Source organism: Pteropus medius, unplaced genomic scaffold (genome assembly GCF_902729225.1).
Source record: "Pteropus medius unplaced genomic scaffold, Ma_sr-lr_union100, whole genome shotgun sequence".
Lineage (NCBI taxonomy): Eukaryota > Metazoa > Chordata > Mammalia > Chiroptera > Pteropodidae > Pteropus > Pteropus medius.
The window spans coordinates 38,996,736-39,019,372 of NW_024351730.1; the positions used below are offsets into that span (position 1 = coordinate 38,996,736).

The window sequence follows — 22,637 nt, forward strand, 5'->3', positions numbered from 1 at the left end:
AGTTTATAAAGGAAAAAACACTTATAATAAATTATAAATATTTCCATTATGATGACTCAGAGTTCTAATATGAAACATGATTAATCATATGAGTAATTTTCTAATCTATCATTCTCTTTCATAATTTGACTATCTTTCTATCAGTTATGACATCCCTGCTAAATTTCACTTTAAGAAAAACTAATCCCAGCCAATAACTGAATTTATAAATTTTAAAAATTTGTTGAAGTCAAATATATATTGATGCGTGGTGCTTCATGCATAATAGATCCTTGATAAATGTTGAATTAAGTTGAATTTCCCAAATAATATGGCTATCCCCTTTACTGAAGGTCTTGGAACAATTTCTCTTATGGTGGAAAACTATAAAAGCCCTTAGAATACACACGTCCAACTCCCTTACTTTCAATATAACTAAGATCCTGAAAGGTTAACTCACTTATTCAAGCTACTTGCTATTTAGAAGGAAGCTACCTCATGATAAGGGTCTGGAGAAGGAGAAGTATTGCACAGTGGTTGTTATTTCTCTTTTATAGAAATTACCACTTTCTGACTTAAAGCAAGATTAATTTATTTTCCCGATCTTGAGACCAGCAGTCTGACCAGAGATTGTCAGGGAGAATCTGTAGCTTGCCTTTTCCAGATTCTTGTGGCTGCCAGCATTCTTTGGCTTATGGTGCATCCCTAAAATCTCTACTTCTGTGGTCATATTGTCTTCTTTTCTATCTGTGTCAAGTCTCCCTCTGCTTTTCTCTTATAGACACTTTATGTTGTCATTTAGAGCCCACCCAAATAATCCCAAAACAATCTCCCCGTCTCAAGATCCTTAATTTAAGTACATCTTCAAAGACCCTTTTATCCATGTAGGGTAAGATTATAGGTTCCAGGGATTAGGACCTGATACCCTTTGGGCCATTATCCTGCCTACCATGGGGGATTACAAGCATGGAGCCTAGATCCACTTGCCTGCCATTATTTCTTCTTCTGTAATTAATGAGGTTTATGTGTTTTTGTTTCTGCATCCCTAAAATGAGGATAATTACATTACTTATCTCATAGGGTTATTGTGAAGATTAAATAAGGTAATATACATAAAAACAGGACAATGCTGTTATCATAAAAGCCCTCTATAAATGTTCTCATTTAGATACCCATTCCATTCAGTCCCTAATCAATGTAGCTGCCAAACTGCCACAGAGTTCATGGTTGTACTGATATTAATTAAATTAATTAATTGCTTTATTTACTTATTTATTTCTACCAAGAGGCCACACTCCAAGGATCAGAATTAAGCTTCTTGTCTCCCAAATTGAGCTGGTTTGACAAAATGGCTCTGGATCTAGGGAAATTCTGTATTTAAAAGAGATTCATGTGAAGTTATCTGCCCTTGGCTATCTTCTATACTTTCTGACACAGGCCTGACCTTGCATTAAGTAAATATAGCTGCTTTAATATGATTCACATTTTCCTACTTTCAAATTACTTTTCAATTGATTATTTTGCTTGCTCAATGAGTAGAGGTGCTGAATACATTTTTAACTTTTCAAAAATTTGTTTTAGTGTACTTTCAAAGTGATTTTTTAGTAAATAAAATAATCTACAGTCATAGATAGTAATAATACTTGTGTTATTAAAGGGAAAAACGTATCTTTCTTCTAATTATGATAAAGAGGGCTAATTATGTTGTCATAGTGGAGTATAGCTTATGCTTAAATCACCAATCTGGCTGCTAACGAGAAATAACTGCTGTGAACAGACCAATGCAGCACATTTTGGGAGAACCAGATTAGTCTTCCAAGCTTTGAGCACTTATTAAAAGCAAAAAATGCCTGACTTAAGGCCATAGAACTATAAAAAGTTTGCCATGGTTTTATTTTTCAGGAATAGGGTATCTACGCTGGAATTTAAAAAAAAAAAAAAAATCATTAAAAATTTTTTATATTCAGCAACTCACTGCAATTTTTAAATATAAAGGACATAATATACAAAAAAAGATGGAATTTTCCTTTTTAAACCTTCTTCTTCTTGAATATTGTAATATACAAAATAAAACAAACACAAATCAACCAACTAACCAACAAAAATAAACTATATGAAGTTTCCTCTATGATTAGATTGAAAAGTCAAGCATTGTCACGTTTCTGCAAATCTGTACAATTAATTGGACTGCAAAGAGAAAAGTTTGTATAAAATTTAGATTTACCATTTCTTAAACAAGTGACTTGGGCAAGTTACCTAGTGTGTTCCATGCTTCTGTTTTGCTATTTTCAGACTAAGGAGAATAACAAGACCTATCTCATAGGATTGTTGGGGCATCACAATAGTTGACATGATCAAGGGTCTTTACAACAGAGTTAGGCACACAGTAAAAACACCATAAATGTTGGCTACCAGAAAACAGTTTTTTAAAGTATAACAAAGATAAAAGATTTTGATTTTGTTTCTATTATTATTTTTTAACTTTGTTTTGCTTTTTAAAAAGCTGTTTTTGATGGCTCTTAGGAATTTACCACAAAAAGACTTTTATAATATCATAGTTTATATCCAAGGATAGAGGTTAGACCTTTAAGCAAATCAGCAGAAGACTATCTTGGTGATGTGTTAAGTTGTGCTGGGGCATGACCATACCTTACTGCACTGAGGTCATTTAAACAGAGACATCTTGAGTAAACAAAGTCCCTGCAGAAAGGAAGTACAATTTCAGCCATTCTTCTTTATTTCTTGGCTTTGAGGCATTTATAGGACGTATTTGTATTCATATAGTACTGCTAAAGCATTTTCTAAAAAATAAATATTTTAGAACTAGAACTCCAAATGGCATCCATTATAGAGAAGAACAAGGAAAAAACATACGAGCCACTCTTTTATATTCACACTGCATCTTTAGTTTCAGAAAAAAAAAATGATTACATGTCATCACAATATTTTTTAAGGTATGTCTTAAGGATAAATAACAAGAAACATGCCAACTTTATGGATGAGGTACCTGACATCAAAAGTTAAGGCTCTTTTCTCAGAGTACAAAAAAGGACTGCAAGATAAGCTTTTTTGCAAATAAGCATTTTAGCCATAAATGTCACTTTTTGTACAGCGTAAAACATTACTTTAAGGACACATTTTAGTCCAGTAGGTTACCGATCCTGTCTATAATACGTAGATAAATGATTTCCCCCAAAATATAACTTAGGAGACAGTGTTCTATCAATTGAATGTCTACCTCTCAGAATAAATATGGGCTATAAATATCTATAGATTTGTGGGTCTCTATGAATCTTGGGAACTTCTGTCCATTTAGGAAAGGAAATATGTTTAGAAAAATAAAGACTGATACAATCGGATATATGTTATAGTTTTTAATCTTGAAATAGGAACAACATGATTTAATACCATTTAATACAATGGTTGAGATTTATATAAAACAAGGAGAAATTTAGTGTTAAAAATTTCTCTTTTATTATTCAAAAAAGTCTAAATTCTACAATTAACCTCATCTAATACAAAATCTGGTCTCTGTAAATTATAATGGGCTTATTTAAGGCTTAAATTGTTGTACAAGAATCAAACCACACCCTAGTAAACAGGCCATTTATTGCAGTGTGCTGGTAAGCGTGCTAAGTTTTATTAAAACATTTGACAGCATCATCTAGATACTATCATAGTATGACCTAAATTCTTCAGAACTCCTGGGTAAAGAAATGCATTATTTGGTTAAATTGCATAATTAATTAATTTTGTTTTATGCCAGGTAGATAGGAAATAGAAAAATGACATATATATATATCTATATCTATATGTGTGTGTGTGTGTGTGTGTGTGCATGTGCCAACATAATGAGTCATAAGATTACATATATATTTAATTGGAGATACTATTACCCCTACTATAGAAATATTAATCCATTTATTCCTTTAAGATATTTATTGAGTTCCCATCATTGTAAGCATTTTGAATTCATCAGTGAAGAAACAAAACAAAAATCTTTACCCATAAGGATATTACTTTCTAAGGGAGTGGGAGGGATAGACCACAGAACTAGAACATAATATCTAAATAAATATATAGTAGTTTAGAAGTTGGTAAATGTTATGAAGAAAATGAATAGGTACAGAAGCAGTAATAGAGGTTTGAAGTGAGGGAGCACAGAGGCAATCACTTCAGACAGACTTCACCTCTGAACATGATGGCTTGTCACTAAGGACCTTCTGAACAGCCTTGGAATCATCAAACACATGGAAAACAAAATTGGGTAATTTCCTACTGCTGTTAACGGGCAGCTCAATCACATTCCTCTATTTTTGAAAGAAATCTTTAAGCTCTGATTTGTCTATCTCATGAGGTAGATTGCCAATGAGTTGGTGATTGTCAGGATGTCTCCCAGTTCTTCATTACCTTTCTCACCAGCTTCACTGGTTGGTCTAGGTCCCCTCTGGGGAGGAGTATTTATTTGTTGTTCTTGTACTCTTTGATCCCACTGAGGCCCCTGCGGTGGAATCTGAGATTCAGGCTGTGAAGCTGGTACTTTAACATAAGGTGGTATCCCAGTAACTGGAACAGCTCTCCTGGGTGGAAAGTTCTTACTGGTCACAGACACCCAGGAAAATGTCGTAAGTTTTCTTGCACAGTCTGAGCAATGCCTGTAGGTGCTGGAGAAGAACTCTTCTGAGCATCCTCAGAATAAATTTCTTCCAATACTGGCTCAGACTTTTCCTCTTGGATTTCAGATACAGGTTCTCGCTCCAGTTCTGTTCTGAACCAGGCTCTGGTTCAACAACATGTTCCTCTAAATATTCTTCCAAGCCATCGCTAACAGTCTGATTACAGAACATTCCATAATCATCGGGTACCATCTCAGGTGTCTGCTGTCTTTCTTTATGTTCCTCTACTTTTTCCTCAGATTCCTCCTGAGGGCCAGTGACAAAGCCACCGAAGACTTCATTTTGGTACCTGAAGATATCATTGTGAATGTAGAACTTATTTGCAACAGAGCCCTCAGGAGCAAGTATGAATGTCTGCACGAATTTCCTCAAAGCCTGGTTGTTATTAGAGAGCAACCCAACACCTAGACCACCTCACCGTCATTCAGAGTGGCATGAGCATGAACATGGTGAATCTTAGTGTGGCAACTGGTGAAGTTTTGTGACTTCACTTTTCTATGGATTTCTTTCTGTCCGTAGACCTCATCTGCTGGCTTTCCATTTGAAACCAATCTCCCATGTACATAAAGAGAGTTTTTTTCCCCATAAAATCTGTATAGCATGTCTGGGGCCTGATTCAGCAGTGTGTAGCACTGTTCCACAAATTCCCACCTGACTAGCATAGGATTTGGCTTATCTCACTTTGGTTAATTCAAACTGTGCAGTGGAACTGGAGAGGAATCAGTTTTGCTCCACAGCACAGCGGAAGGATAGAACCCCTCATACAACTGCATCCACAACACATGTCTATCAAGTTTAATCTTAACAATAACCTTATCGTTTTATTTCACGGTAGATGAACCTAAAGCTCAGAGGGGTTAAGTCACTTGACCAAGGTCACACGAATAAATGATACAACTAGACTTTGAATGTAAGTTAGCCTGACACTAAAGCTTATGCTCTAACTGCTCCCCTATGCTACTTGATTCACATTATAAACACCACCCCCTGAGAATAATAACTACACAATCAATAATCACAACATCAGCAACAAATCAAAACCAAAGCATTTCTTGAAGAAAGACAGTGTTTGTTAACATTTTGCCTGAATTACATTTTCCTACTTTAGCTATTGGAATTTTCCTGTTGAACGACAACAAGAGACACTGGAAGAAACAATCCCATGAAGCTAGTAGCTGTATTATCTTAAGGGTTTTACTTTGAACAGTCACTGTAATGTCCACTTGAGTGCTTTCAGAAGAAATGTCTCTCTCTACAACGGAAGCTATAGCCCCAAACTAAGACATCTGGCTTTGCCACTTGGCAAATGTGTATGATTTAGAGCAGGCATATTATGTTCTTAGCTCATGCCTGACTAAATTTTAACTTTCGTATTTCCTTTCTTCTCTCTGCCCTGATTGTTTCATAAACTTATTTTTACATTTTATATCGTTTAAAAGTATGAAATATAAGCAAACTTAAATAAATGAATATCCAATATTCATTTCTAGTTTATAAACTTCTGAAAAGAGTTTTTTCATGAAAGAATTATGACCCCTTCCAAAGTACACAAAATGAGTATAAATTTGATTAGGTGAGAGGTAATTGTACTTAGCATCATGGCTATCTTTACTTGAGACAAATTTAAACTTTAATTGAAGTTTATGTGATGGCCATCTGTCAAACATTACTGGGCAAAACACCACAGCTCACTTGAAACAAGGCAAGCTAGACGATCTGCAAGCTTCCAGCAACATTAGCAAGGACTTGGCAGGGATCAGCCTTAACAGAGAATTTGATATTTATTCTTTTTTTTATCATGATGTAAATCTATATGAGTACATCTTTACACATTGATGGTGTTCCTTGGCCACACACATATAAGTTGTTAGTTGTGGAAATACAGACAAACTGCTCTTCAGTTTTATTACATAAAGATGAAAATATGCTATGGGCAAATTAATCTCTTACTAGAAGAAGAGTTTGTTTTCTTATTATTTGAAAATGTCAAACTATGCTTAAAAGCTGTGAAGTAAATAGCAAAGATTATGTAATATGTTGCAAAGAAAAATGAGGTTCTCATATGTATTCAGTTTTTCTGTGAATAGGGAGGGATATATAAAGAGATTATTATATATACTATTATACACACACACATGAAATTAGCACAAGAGAGTCATCATTTGGATCTATGAAGTCCTTAAACTTCAGCTTTTTGACAAGTCAATTTAGTATGAAGTATTGATTGGCAATTTAAAATAATTATTATACTTGATATTAATGAATGCATAGTAATGAAAGACGTAGTTTTATATCATTGTGATTCTTGATTATAATTAGAAGCTAATTTTGAATTCGTTTAAATATTTGACCAAAATAATTAATTTTTTATTTCTTTAAAAAATGTTTGAAAGTATCTCTTTTTCTTCATAATTAATAAAATAAATTATTTCTTCAAGGTTTGTGGTAGACAATTGTAGCGGATGTTGTATTATGCCACCAAGATCCCTCTTCAGGACTAAGCCTGCCTGTTGGGATTGTTGGTGGTGATGGTTCGTTCTCAGCCTCTCTCTCCTAGGATTGTCCTCAGGTAAGGAAAGATGACCTGACCCAGGTCACACAAGTGGGTGGGGGTGGGGGTGAAGGAGGAACCACATCCATTGACTAGTCTATGTAAGGGAGTAAAGGCTTGTTTGTCCCCTATACCTCAAGGCGGGAGAACTCTGAAGGGCCTGCTGAGCTTGAGAGCTCCCTATGGCATCATTCTTTGTTGTACCTGCCCTGCTGCTCATTTCTCCCTCTGCCTAATCCAACTGTCATCATTCCTCTACAGGTATTTTACCTAAGAGCACTCTTTAATACATTTGCTTGCATGCACGTGTCTATCTCAGTTTATTTCATGGAAAATCCACATAAGAAATCTCTTTAGACATGCTCAGAGAGGAATGATTAATACAGCATTTTAATAAACTTCGGGAATTCTTTATAACGGTTTTAATTCAACAAAATTTATTAAACACCTATGATGTTCTAGGCATTATGCTAAGCACTAAAGATATAAAGTTAAACAAAATTGAATTAGGCAAAATTGATTTCAAGGAACTCGCTGGCATAAAACACAAACATTACAAGTGAATATAATTCAAATGAGACAAGGCCTATATTGAGAGTATGGACAAACTGCTTTTAAAGTAGTGAGAAAGGAATGCCTATCACTCTGGAGACCCATGAGGCAGAAACAACTTCACTAGGACATATGAAAGAAATAAAAAACTCAAGACTTTTAAATCTTCCTTTCTTCCCTTTCTCTCACATCCCACATCCAATCTTTCAATGAAAGTTATTACCTGTGCCTTTACATATATCTAGAATCCAGATCAGACCACATCCACTGCTTGCCTATCATCTCTTAATAGTCATAGCCTTATGACTGGTCTTCCTGCTTCCACCTGTGCCCCTTATAGTCTATTCTTAACACGACAATCAAAGGATGCCATTAAAATGGAAGTCAGATCATGAATTCCTCTGCTGAAAACATTCCAAAGTTCTCATCGCATACTAAGAATAAAAAATGTCATACCTACAGGGCCTTTGGCTATCTCCACATTGCCCCTCCTGTCCTTATCTCCATTTCTTACCTTTCTCAGCTCATCTGGGAGTCTCATCTTATTCACTCTCTTCCGGCTACTCTGGGCAAGCTAGTCTTCCTGGCACTGGCCAGCACACTCCTGCCTCAGGATATCTGTACTTGTGCCACTTGCTGTTCCCTCTGCCTGACTCCTTACTTCCCTTCTTTCAGATTTTCTCAACTGTCAACTTTTTCCTGAGGCTTTCCTTCACCACCCTCCCCTAGCGCTGCATAGTCCCCTTTCTTGTCTTGTTTTGTTCATAGAACTTACTGCTTGCTCTGTACCTGATTATCATGTATTTTGAGTTTGCCTTTCCTCCCCAGAATATAAGCTCCATGAGGGCAAGGACCATCACATGTTTTGTTTCTGGCTTTATATCTAATACCTACAATTGTCCCCAAGGCAGAGAAAATGTTTACTAAGTATTTGTTGAACAAATGAATTTTTACAAATAACGAAGGGATAAGAGAAGAGTGAAATCTTTTATTATGAACAATAGCTGGAAAGCATAGAAATCAAAGTATTTCTAATACAGTGTGACTAGAATAGAGAAAGTGTTTGTGGTCAAAGCTGGAAACATTGGTTGGCTTTGTAAACCATGAAATATGTTTGTTATAAACTGATAAATTGTGTCCCTCCAAAATTTACATGTTGAAGTCTTAGCCTTTAGTACCTCTGGATGTGACTTTATTTGGAGATAAGGCCTTTAAAGAGGTGTTAAGTTAAAATAAGGTTTTTAGGGTGGCCCTAATCCAATATGACTGATAATCTTATTAAGTAGAGAAAATCGAACCTGAGCAGTGATGGAGGGAAGGTCTGTGGTATTCTGTTATGATAGCCCTAACAAACTAATGTAATGATATATGCCACTGTAAGGAATTTTGACTTAATCACACAAGCCACTGTAAAATGTTAAGCAGAGAGAGGTGAGATGAGACTTGAGTTTTAGGAAGATTGCATTTGTGATCATATATAAGAAGGGTTGAAAAAGGGAAAAAACCTGAGCCATAAACACCAACTGGGCAGTGTTTGCAATGACTGGGATCTACATCAAAGTGAAAAGAAGGAAGAAGTGAGTACAGAATTGGGGAAGCACCTGAGCCAAGATCATTGGGACTTACTGGTACATTTGAGGTAAGTGATATTGACATCTGACACAAAAGGGAATTTAGTAAAATGCAGACATGCAAAAGGATTCAGATAATAAAACTTACATGGATTTCAGTGGTCTCATATTTGAAAAAATTTCTCTATATGTAATCTTAAAACAGATTACAACAGCATTCATACTGCTCAAAATGTGAACAGTATTCACTGGAAAAAAAGGGTCTGTATAAAGAGCTGTAGGCTATATCTCCTTCTTGGGGATAATATTAGCATATTCAATTAGCATATTAAACATTAGCATATTAAAGAATCTGAGAAGTTTTGCAATGAAGAAACCTCTTTAACTTTGGCCTAAAAAAGTATTTGCAACCTTTGATTACAGAATCCTTTTTGTGAGGCACCTTTTAACCTCTCTCTGAACAGGAATACTCTTGAAATAGTGTGGAAAATAGTGGTAATTTTGATGCACTAGAACTTTTCCAAAATAAATAGATAAGCTTTGTTTGGGTAATATGCATTTCCAATAGCAAAATTAGTTACTATCATCTTAATAATTGAATTGAAAGAATAAATTTGTTAAAGGAATGCAGTTGTTTTTTTCCCTTAAGTTAATTATTACCAGATTAAAAATAAATTCTTTTGAAAGTAGCACTAATTCTTTTCACGTCCCTAACAGAAAACTACTCAGTGCCTTGAAAAAAAATATATTCTGCTGACTTAAGGGGAAAGTGTAGCTCAAATGCAGATATCTGGGAGCTGTTTTTGACCAGGTGTCTTTGACACTAGAGTAATCGCAGCCTGAATTTTCTTATATTCCATCAGCCTCCGAAACACACATGGGGTCCATTCACAATGACTCACATGCGATGCGCACGTAGGCCTTCCGGCTCTTTGTGGTGCCTGCTGAGCTCCAGGCTACACACTGGCACCAGTAATCTTCAGGCCCAAAGAGTTCTTCCACTTGCTGGCGTGAAATCTCAATGCTCACTTCCCGGACAATGAGCCCTAACCAGAGAAAGAAAAGATTTAAGTCAGGGGAAGATTTGTACTAAAGAAAGACAAAATATCATACCACATTTTTTACCCCAGTGATACTTCTTGATGCCATAGATCAACATCCCAGATATTATCTCTCATCTCCTCTAATATTCCTCTGGCTCCAGTTACTTGACTCACAACTTTTTCAATCTCTTATTTGTTATTTCAAATCTTCTGGATTCATCAGAAGATGAAAGTAAAGATCTATTGCTCCACGAAATTACACCTTTCCCCATATGTCTGACTAATATCCTTCACCAAGTTATCGTCCTCTGTATGTTTAAACATGAACTTGAATTTCACATCATCTAAGGATTCTACCTTAATTATATAAGTTGCGGGTAAGATATCCTTGTACTGTACACAGAATTACAAATCTAAATCTTCCCAGGAATATTTAGTTTACATGAACCACCTAAAACTATAATCAGATTTTACTATATCATCTAGTAATTTATAAATATGTGGTTATTTAACAACTAAATTACTTTAACAGTTGTGTTTCAGATATTAAGGCACAGTGTTTTTATTTTTTTGAAAGATATACCAACCTTAGTTAATAAACCTCTGCTGTGCTATCCAAAGAATGTATGACTTTAAGGTTTTCATGTATGATATTTTGAAAGTCCAAATGTTTCTCTATAATTGTAATGTAATCAAAATCCTGTTAAAGGTAAAGTGGACTCCAGCTAAAATGATAGAGTAACTGGAATTTGTTTCACAAGATTATGTAATCCTAAATAACAAAATTGAACTAAGAATCTGGGATTAACATTTTAAGGATATTTATCTTGAGGTATCAAAACCTACTTCAGAGATTCATTCTGCAGAATGCCTCTTTGCACTGAGTAAGAAGAATGATCTAAACAATATATGCGGGTTACTGCCAGTTCTCCTGGAGATTGAATGCACACACTTCCAGAATGGAGTGTTTATTGAGAGAACTACCTGGAGTACCTACACTTCAAGAGTAGATGAATTTGCTCTGGACTAAGTATGAGGACAGGAAGAAAGATTAAATGTATTGCTTTGTACTGTTTATTCATTCATTCACTCATTCCTTCATTGAGCAAATACTTATTAAATATCAATTATGTAAAAGACAATGTACGAGGCACTTGGGAAATGATGAGTAAGATAGACATTGTCCTCAATGAATGAATATTATTGTGAGACACATATTAACTACAGATTATACAATTTATTATTTAATTATAATTGAGTTTAGTGCTCCAAAGGAGACCCAACTAAATATGAAAGATGCAACATGAGTTAGATTGGTTAAATTATATGGGGAGAGGGACAGGACATGTAGGAAGAAGCAGGATAAATAATGAGAAGATTGAAGATCCAGGAGAAGACACTGAAGCACTGGACACAGAGAATAAAAGCATGATATAAAATTAGAGATAAGAAAAGAACGATACAGTCTTATAGGCTAGTGGTTCTCAATGTGGACCCCAGTCCAGCTTCAACAGCATCACCTGGAATTTACTGGAAATGGGAATTCTCATGTCTCACTTAAGATCCGAAAAGAAAACTTTGAGAATTGTTTTAACAAACCCTTCAAGAATTCTGAGGCATGCTACAATTTTAGAATCACTATTGTATACCATGTTTAGGATTTTGAATTTCTTCCTGAGAGCCATGTGCTATCATTAAAATGTTTTAAGCAAGTAGATGAGGTTATCTGATGAGAATTTAAAAAAAATACATATATATGATCTGTATAAGATATAGAATTCAACTAGTTCTTCAGAGTTTATTTAGTTCTTAAAAGTTATGATTTCTTAAAATGTCTTATCATGACTTCTTGGTATAGGTGACATGAGAGGGGTGCCATCTAGAGATCCTAAAAAAGGGTATTCCAGAACTTACCTGAAAACGTAGGAGATACTCGAATGGGTAAAGACACTCAGGGAAATAAACAGCCACCCAATAGAAGTAGGTGTTGTCCCACTAGAGAATAAACCACATTTCTTATCAAGAGGTGATGAGACTTGAGTCACAGAAATAACTAAACCCTTGGGTTTACTTAAGAGTCTCTGAACTGGAATGAAGTCTAGGAACATGGGTTTTGTAATTCCAGGCAAGGCAAAGACATTGAAGAGGCAACTCTATTGCTAAAAGTTTATTGAGTATATTTGAAATTGTTTAAAAATTTTAAAAATTAGTAATCCTTTTATGTTTGTATAGTGATCAGCTGAAAAATAATTTTCAAGTAACTGGAATATCTTAACCCCTCACCCTTCTATAAAAAGATTAGCATATTATTTTAGTCAATGTCCAACAAATAAAATAATCTCCACAGCAAAAATCCCAACTTATTAACAAATAGTACTATTTCTCTGCCTCTTTCTGCTTAGGCCTCTCATTTTTTCTATCTTACTGTAATTATTTTCATTTTTCTGATATTTAGCAATACATGCAAAGATGGAGCACAACTTTCTCCCCTCTCCCCCCACCTTTCGTTTAATTCCTCTCTCTAGTTTTTAACATCTTTGCCTGTTTTACTTGTTTACATCTTCCCTTTTCATGCAGAAATTTACTTACTGGAAACAAAACTCTTCCTGTAAAGTTGTAGTAATTTACAGTCACTGAAAGACTGCAGTGTATATTTCCTTAGAACTATAATGGCTCTTTCCAAAATGCACAGCAGCAACGAATGGGCTCAGGATATTAAAACCACATAAAAAATATTTTGTGCCCCAAGATGATAACTTCAGTTTTCATCCCCTGCCTTCTTTTACTTAAAGCAATTGTAGGAAACCTAATGAAATGCTAGAGGAACTTCACTAGGGCCCCTGTATCCTTTAGCCCAAATAGGCTCATGGAAGTTTCTACTGACCACAAATCTGAAACCCTTTAAGAAGCCACAGAACGCCCCTCCAGCTACAGGAATTATTCATAGTATGATTGTCGTGAATTGTGTGGCTAAGGCTCCCTGTGAGCTCTGAAGTCAAGCACACACCGATTTTCATTGTCAATTTCACAGACGCCCCACTTGGGAAGGTATAGATTATTACAGTTGTGTACAGTTCTCCTGCTATATGCCCCAAGTTTACATTCCAACTATTGGCCAACAACACAAGAATAAGAAATAACTGAAGCATGAAGTATCTAAACACTTACAGCTTAGAATTCCGTAGAATCAGATGCATTGTTCAGAATCTGAGCTACTTGGTTACGTACCATCTTTTTATTACCATAGGTAAGTTCATTCTCTGTGACATTTTGCTCATCAAACCAAAGGCTAGTAGTGTGGGTAAAACTAGGTAATATCCTTTCTCTTTGAAAGTAAAATTTCAAATCTGCTTGAAGTCTTGAAATGGAAAAAAAACAAGCTGCCTTGAAATTTGAAATGCCAAGAGCATTACTTCCAAGGCGGGCTGCTTTGAAGAGTATTTGGGAACTTGAAATTGGTTTCAGGTTATTTAAAGGTGGGGGAAAATGCTTCAGTCTATAGGATTTACTCAAATACAAATGTATATTATCCATCACATCTGATAACATCAAAGATTTACCATCATTGTTCTTCCTTTAATGGTGAAATCTCAAGGATGCATGCTGTTTGAAGTTTGCAGTGATTTGCTTTTATAATAGGATTCATTGTGGTTTAGGAGCCAGAGTGCATGAAAGTAATTAGGATGCTATACCAAGAAGTCTTATAATGAGCATGAATATGCACTTGTTAATGGAGAGATTCAAATGATTTAAAAATCCAGATGCAAGTACAACTCTCTGATTGAATTTTTGTGAGGCTATCCATGATTATGGCAATAAAATCTGGTAATTGACATTTATACCTTATCTTTAGCATAATTTTAATTTCAGGCACCACAAAGTGTTTTTCTAGAGATTATTATAAAGCTTTCACAAATAGATGATGACTCCTGTTGTATAATAATTGAAAATAAGATCCATATTCCCCTAGAAATGTAATCTGTAATGCCGTTGACAAATATGAAAGGTCCACTAATGTCAAAAATTATGTTAAGTAGCAGAAATGTAAAGATGGATCAAACAATGTTGAATAAAAGTAATCGATTGTTTGGGAAATTCTAAAAATCCCACGAAGAAAGCTGTAGTGAAATAGCATCAGAGGGAAAGATCAAGAGAAACATGGAAGATGGGATATTTGAGTTTGAAGCTGTAGCATGGTTTGGGTTTAAAATTTTAGAGAGATATCAGAGACACTTCAGGAGGACAGAAAAGCATGAAGCCAAAGGGCAGAGATGAAAAAGCATGGAGCACTACAGGGGAGAGTAGTTTACATAAAACAATAGAATTAGATAGACAAGAGATTCTTGGAGAGACTTGAATGGCAGCTAAAGAAGTTTGCTGTGTGGAGCAGGGAGCCTATGAAAATTGTAAATTGGTGAAATGACATTTTAAAAAATGACATTTGCTTTAGGAAGATTAATCTGTCTCTGCTAGTAAACAAGACTAATCTGATTTATTTTAATGGAATTTTAATAATTTTAATTTTAATTATTATTATAAAATTTGTTTTCATATTTATGATCTTACATCAAGTCATTAATCATAAGTGTTAAGAGCAATATTCTTGACCCTCTGAAAACACTGACAATGAAAACTGGGCACATATACTGAAAATAATAATTACTCATACTGTTGGGCTTTAATTTTGTACGTATCCCAGGTAGTAAGAGTAATCACCTCTGGAGTGATTATCACCTATAATAGTTCACATACAGTATATTGGGGACAGTTATTTGTTATCTTAAAAGCAATATAGTTCATATTCTTAAGAAAACTTTTAACCCAAACTATAAAGTTTCTTTTAAAAAAATAATTCAACTCATCCAGGACAATTATTATTACAACCGGGGGACTAGACAAATATTCGTCTATACATAGCAACCTAGTGATTTATTTAGATAATAAAATAAATTTCTGCTCTGTATTCACTATCTGACTTTTGGAAGGTAATTTTGGAAAGTCAAAATTATTTTAAGAATAAAACTATATTCTATTCACAAAGTCACCATTGAAGCTACTGACACTGACTTTTAGGAGAGGGGAAGAGCACCCTGATTAGGTATTATATTAGGCGCATGCTCAGCTGAGAAAGACATGACTGGATTTAAAAATTTTCAGGAGCATTGGGAGAGTTAGGTCTGGGTGGGAACAGCAATCATCCAGAGCAATGCAGATATGGCTACCATATTTAGAAATGGAATTTTAACAGTGGGAGTGGGTTCTAGTGAATTGCCTTGAAGTTTCTTGTCCTTTAGCCAACTCACTCAGTATTCTACCAATATTCTAGATCTCCCACTATATTGAGGTGCAGGTAGAGTAGCACTACCCTGACATGGTGAGTAGAAGAGTCTATTTATTTTGGCAACTAAAATGCTCACACAGCTCATCCATTAGGAATCCATTAAATCCTTACTTCACAATACGGGTGAGGCCACGACGTTAAGCAACTGAATGAAAATTATGAAGTAAGCAAGTTCAGATTAATTTGGGGCAAAATAAACAAACTTCCATATTTAAATGTAGGTTTAAAATGTCTTCTAGAATCTTCACTTTCCAACAAGGATGTGAGTTCCATCGAGATAGAGATTTTTGTTTCTTAAATGCTGTTGCTGTGGCCTAGAATAATATCTGGCACATATTGTAAGCATATAATAAACATCTGTTGAATTCATGAAAGACTATTTTCTCAGGACCCTATTACACATTTATTTAAATAACATGTGATTGAGTCTGATTATATCTTAGAGGAAAGGAATTTTCAGTCATGTACTGAAGCTGTACCTCTTACCCTAGCCAGAAAGACATCATCAAACGCAATTTAAGCTTTGAACATGTTTGGCATTCACACTAAGGATGGAGGAAAAAAGGAGAATTATCATAATGCTTTTTAGAGCCTCCAAAATTGTTTGTAATATCTAAGTAAACATAGATCAAATACTAACGAGATATTCTTCTTTTTCTTTTTTTAAAAGACTCCAATATGCAAGAATGATTAATTCACAACAAGACAAAATTAATTTGTGAAATTCCAAGAGATTAAAAAAATTAGCATTTCATATTTTCAAGCCAGGAGTATGTATTTTGATCTCCAGCTGAAACACAAATTTTCAATTTTAACTTTATATATTTGTGTTCTGATATTTCAAAAATATTTCTATATATTCTGAGATCCTTGCCTCAAATCATTCTTTTACCTTTCCAAGGGGAGAAATAATTTAATAAAAACAATGCAGTCAAGTATAAAGAACCTAATTCCCCCTCGCTTTTTTTTTTTTTACATAGAATGTCTCTTGGCTCTTCTGTTGATTTTAGGTTACATATACTTAGTTTTTGATAAACATAAGACTAGGTAGAATTCCAAAAGATAATACTGCTATAGATATGCCAGTAAAATCTTATTTTTAATTCATCCTTGATAACTAATTGAGAGTATGAGCTTTTGAGATGGATCTGGTTCAAATTCTGATTTTTCCAGTATGACCTTGAGATAATTCCTTTACCTCATTAAGTATCACTTTCCTCAACAGGAAAATGGGAATCAAAATCCTAACTCTATGGGTTGTTTTAAGGATTAAACAAAGTGATAGATGTAAAACTCTTAGCAGAATAAGCCCTTAATATAAGCCAACTAATATGATTTCAGGAGCTAGAATAGTTTATGCTGTGCTAGGTAGTAAATAACACCCCTTATTTCAGAGGCTTTACAAAATAAAAGCCTATTTTTCTTTATCACATAAGTCACCAAGGATGCTGTCCTACATGAGCTTTCTTAGTGACCCAGGCTGCATCTATCTTGAATCTACATCCTCTGAACCATGGCTATTAGGGTCTCTGAGTGAGGAGAACAGAGTACAGAGAGCACACACCTGCTTTTAAATGACCTAGCTCAGCAGTGGCAACATAACTTTCCTCATAGTCTGCTGGCTAGAAGTAACCACTTGGCCCAGTGTGACCACAAGGATGCCAGGACTTGCAATATTCCTTTGTGCTAAGGAAGAAGAGGAGAAATGGTATGAGTATTAGAAGTCTTACTCCAGTACAGTTGATAAAACTACTTGAATAGGAAAACCAAAACACTGAATTTTAAAGAAATCCCAGTGCTACTGAAATACTTATAAAATCCAATGAAATTTGGATTATTGATTTCTGTGGTATGAAAGTCTTTACTGACAGAAAGAGCTAAATGTAGATAAAAATAGAATATCAGACTAAACAGAAGTAAACCAGAATTTTGGTCTTGGCTTGGCTATCACCATGAATAACTTTGGGTAGGGCATTAATTTCTCATTTTCTTAAACTTTAAATTGATAAAAATTGTCTTTCCCAGTGTACTTCACAGAATTGTTATGATTTCAAAAAAAAATCTTTAAGGCAAAGTACTTTTATGAATAGATTGCATGGTTCTTTAGCTCTTTCAGGGAATACAACTTAACTACATTTTCTGGCTTCCTTTGTTTGAGAAGTGGCCACGAAAACAATTTTAGTCAAAAGAATGTGAGTGGAAGGAACATGTACCTTTTCTTACCCAAGCTATTGAAGAAGCTGGTGAGTGTCCTTGCTATCTGTCTCTTTCTGCTGGTTGGACGCAGAAGAAGTTGAGGCCTGAGAGGATGGCAGAGCCACAAGATGGAAGGAGTCTGGGTCCATTCCTGACCAAAGGGAACAAGGCTGCCCTACAACCAAGGGCACCTCCTGGGACTGTTACATGAACAGAAGTACCATTCTATCATGATTGAGCCATTCTGTCTTTGGGGGTGGTCTAATTGTTATTGCCACTTAGCATAGTACAGACTTAAATTTTGTATTGTAATATATGCTTGGTAGACAGTGGGTCTTCATAAATGACTATTGGATAAATGAATGAAGAAAATACTTACAAATCTCATAATACTTTGCTTTTTTTTTTTTTACCATGATTCAGACCTTAGCTTCAAATTATTATTATTTTTTTTTTGGCAATGTCTTGTTAGCTACACAGAAGAATTTCTATTAATTTTGAATTTTCAAATATCTGAATGTGAGATTATAATATTATGCTAAAATGCTACAAAACAGAGGAATTTGCTTATTATGTACCAAAATGTGATTTTCAAAATGTAATGCTTGCAATATTTTTCTCTTTTCAGAAGGGTAACACCTGATTCTGACTGTTGTGTGTTACTTGTCTTCATGTCCACTCTGCACTAGCATCACAAAGAAGAAGAAAGAAAAATGATTGTTTCCCACCTTGAGCTCCAATTCCCTGAGATATTTATGTAACTGTATAATACTGCCAACTGAACAAACAGCTTCAATCATGTGTCTGTTCATATCTCCAGGCAAAGTTTTGTTCTCCTTTCTTTCTTTTATAAATGTATTCCCTTCAAAGGATGCATACCCTAGTGGATAAACAATCTCCATGGGAGAACAGAAAAGCTAGCTATTTAATATGTGTGGTTCAGTGTCATGAGGTGTAAAGTCACAGTAAATAATATTTTATGAAGATACTAACGCTAATAAAGATGATGACATTTTCATGATTAGCCATGTTTTTAGTAAAGGGAAATTAATAGATAGGACTATTCAGCCTGAAGGATACATACAACATGTTGACAAATAGAACTGGGTTTTGGCATAAAAAAGATAAGTTATATAGACAGTATACATATGCACCTAACATTACTGGGTTTATTTATATGCATATCATTCATCCAGTATTTTCTTTTTACCTACAAGTTGGAATGCATTTACTTCATACCCTATTATAAGCCCATTTAGTCACATTTCTGTCAGATCCCACTTGCATATGCAGTGTTGAATAAATCAGTGGTAAATAAACGTCCTTGGAAATATATTTAGAGATAAATAATGAACTACTGAATCTGACTGTAAATGTACATTTTTACTCTCAAAATCATAAAAGAAAGATAATCTGACCTATTAAATCCATATATGGAAAAAGAGAAGTAATTATAGAGCAATAGTGTAAAAGGAGCCTGGTTTATTACTCTTGAATGGATATGCTATAGCCAAAAAGAAAGATGTTATAATAACTGTTCAAAAAATTCTACTGCAAAGGAAATACTAAATGAGGATGGAGAGTCAACCCTTCCATCATAAGTCCTTTTTGTTACAACTCCACAGGCTTGGGGCACTGGTCCAGCCCCACAGCAGGCAGAACTGCATGACACTCAGAATTCCACACCCTCTCAGAGGTACTGCTCCCGCTGACCACAGGCACACTTTTAATTTGTGGCAAGATGGTCTGACAAGCAGACTGCAAGGACAGTAGAGATGGAAATACAGATAAAGTACAGATGAAAATATGTTCACCTTGAAAACTAAAGGTAGGACTTTTAGGTAATAATGTACAGGGATGTGTCTATTGAAAAATGAGAAGAATACAATCACTTCTTTCTCATTCATTTTCACAACACCCTTTACATTATACTCCAATGTCTCTCCATAATTCAATATCTGTACACTGCCTACATCTATACTTACTTAAATAATACAGATTTATGTCCCCTGCACATATCTCATAAATGTCAACCCCTTCCTATCTCCCCAAGCTCCTTTCTACTCAGCCAGTTTCAAGTTTGTTTTATGTGGGTGATCTCTTAGCAATACTTTGAAGTTCCATCCCTATTAAAAGTAAAGCAGGGTCTGGTGTCCTAAGAAGAGAAATAATGACAGTTCACAGCTATTATTTGATATGTTCTTGACTCTGAAATAAATCTCACTGCTTAAAAAAAATAGAACATATATGCCAAAATTTTAAAAAGGCAAAAATGAAATTTAGGAGGTAAAAGAAACCACATAAAGTCTTGCCAAAGTTTTGTGTTTTACATAAAGCTGCAATTGAGACTTCACAAAGGAAATCTCTGCGCTTTTTATTTCTGGTTCAGAGGATTTACACGCTCTTTCTAATGATCTGGGCCTTCAGCACTGAGTAATGTCTCCCAGTCCTCAGTTTAGCGCTCATGCAAAATTGAAGCACTTTGGAGGCAGTTTAGTAGCTGCAAATGAATCTCAATGTGCAGGAAAAGGCATAATGGCTGTTTAGCACTTGCTAGGAGAAGCTGAGGAAATCAGGGGGAAAAATCTATTGAACTTAAGCCATCTGGGAAGCCAACTGAGAGCGACTGCATTAACAATGTGTTTACATTCCCATTGTGTTGCTAGGGCAAGCAGGAGTGAGTGAGTGAGTGAGTGAGTGAGTGAGTGAGTGTGTGTGTGTGTGTGTGCGCGCACTTTTTATATGTGAAATACCAAATGAAGTTCTTTTAATTATGTTGGCTTGGTTTTGGCAACTACGTGGAGAAAGAAATTTCACTAGCAACACAGCTATGAGAATTTTCAGGTCTCCGTGAGACAGGACGCTGCTAGAGTGCAGAGGTTGGCAGGGAGGCTGTGGGCAGGAGGAAAACGAGTGGTACGCGGGAGCCTGGCTGAGCAGTTCGTTTTCTGTATCTGGCCCACAGTACAATGCAACAGATTGGAGGAGGCTTCAGAAAGCTGGTAGAGAACACTAGGGAATACTTTCATTGCTTGTTACATTTCTAGTTAATGTAGAAAAATTGACCAAATGAGGGAAATTAGCCAGGTAAATGTCTTCACTTTCGGCTCCCACCAGCCCTACTCGCTGCTTCCACCATAATGGCCGTTTTTTCATGGTATTTAATAGGTTTTTTTTTTTTTCCAGAGCAGTTATAGGTTCTCAGCAAAACTGAGAGGGAGGCACAGAGATTTCCCATATACCTCCTACTCCCACTAACGCATAGCCTTCCCTGTAATCAACATCTCACCAGAGTGGTGTAGTTTTTACAATTGATGAGCCTATGTTGACACATTATCACCCACAGTTTACATTAATATTCACTCTTGCTGTTGTGCGTTCTATGGATTTTGACAAATGTATGATATGTATCTATCATTATAGCATCATATGAAGTAGTTTCACTGACCTAAAAATCCTCTGTGCTCCACCTATTCATGCCTCCTGTCCCTCTCACCCCTGACAACCACTGATCATTTTACTATCTCCATACTTTCGCCTTTTCCAGAATGTCATAAGTTGGAATTATACAGTAGTTTTTTGACATTGGCTTCTTTCACTAAGTAATATGCATGTAAGTTTCTTAACCGTGCAAAACTTTACTTCTTTAAAATGACTTTTTAAAAAATTTCCCCTTCTATAGCCATGCCACCCTGAACAAGCCTGATCCCATTTGATCTCGAAAGCTAAGCAGGGTCGGGCATGGTTAGTACTTGGATGGGAGCCCACCTAGGAAGACCAGGTGCTGTAGGCACCCTTTTTTACAATCCCTTATAACAAATAAGGGATTATAAGCTGACAAGGTCCTTGCAATATGTGAGGTCAACCAAGGGTTGCCTCGCTAAAAATAATAAATAAATAAAATAAAAAAATTTCTCCTTGATTCAAACAGGCCCTGTCTAGTCTAATGACACCGTGATTCACTTGCTTCTTTTCTTTCCTTATGCTCCCACCTTTGCACATACTGCACGACCTCTCCCTTAACCATTAAGCCCTTAGGACATCAGATTCTGGTCACCATCGAACAGGCTTAGGAGCAAAGCCTCAGGTCAACTGACCACAGAAAGAGAGTTTTGGTCAAACTAAAGATAACATCTTGATCTCAGTCGTGTTTTAGTTCTAGAGCCATGAAAGTGAAACGACCCCACCAACCAACATCTTCATCAAAACCAGACAGAACAACCAACATACAATAATCAAATGCCTCCTACCACAGCCCTGGCCCCAACTCCCTAAGGTACAATGACTAATGATCTTTCCCTTATAAAATCTATCCCCTAGAAAACATTGGAGAGCCAAAGCTTCGAGTGCTACCTCATCTGTGTCTCTCGGCTTGGTACTATTTCCTTAAATAAACCATTACTTTCTTTCCTGCAAACCCCTGTTTGTGTCTAGTTTGGCTAGACCGCCTTTAATTTGGTACCATTTCCTCTATGTCTTTTCCTGATGATAGCTCATTTCTTTTTATAGCTGAATACTATTCCATTGTCTGGATATACCACAGTTTATTTAACTATTCACTTACTAAATGACATTTTGGTTGCTTCCTACTGTTGGCAATGATGAATAAAGCTGGAATAAACATTTGTGTTTTTGTGTGGACATAAGTTTTCAACAGCTTTGGGTAAATATCAAGGACCACAATAACTATGTCACGTGGTAAAAGTATGTTTAATATTATAAAAAACT

General features: G+C 35.5%; 1 protein-coding gene and 1 pseudogene across 1 annotated transcript in view; one reads left to right on the forward strand and one right to left on the reverse strand.

Annotated features, from left to right (window-relative positions):
• The window catches only part of UNC5C (unc-5 netrin receptor C), a 341,084-nt gene that overhangs the window by 102,222 nt on the left and 216,225 nt on the right, over positions 1–22,637 (reverse strand). Inside the window, exon 3 of the mRNA XM_039845741.1 lies at positions 10,232–10,375. Within this exon, the coding sequence (XP_039701675.1) occupies positions 10,232–10,375 (144 nt within the window). The remainder of the gene's footprint in view (positions 1–10,231; positions 10,376–22,637) is intronic.
• Positions 21,584–21,702, forward strand: LOC120588426 (uncharacterized; annotated as a pseudogene).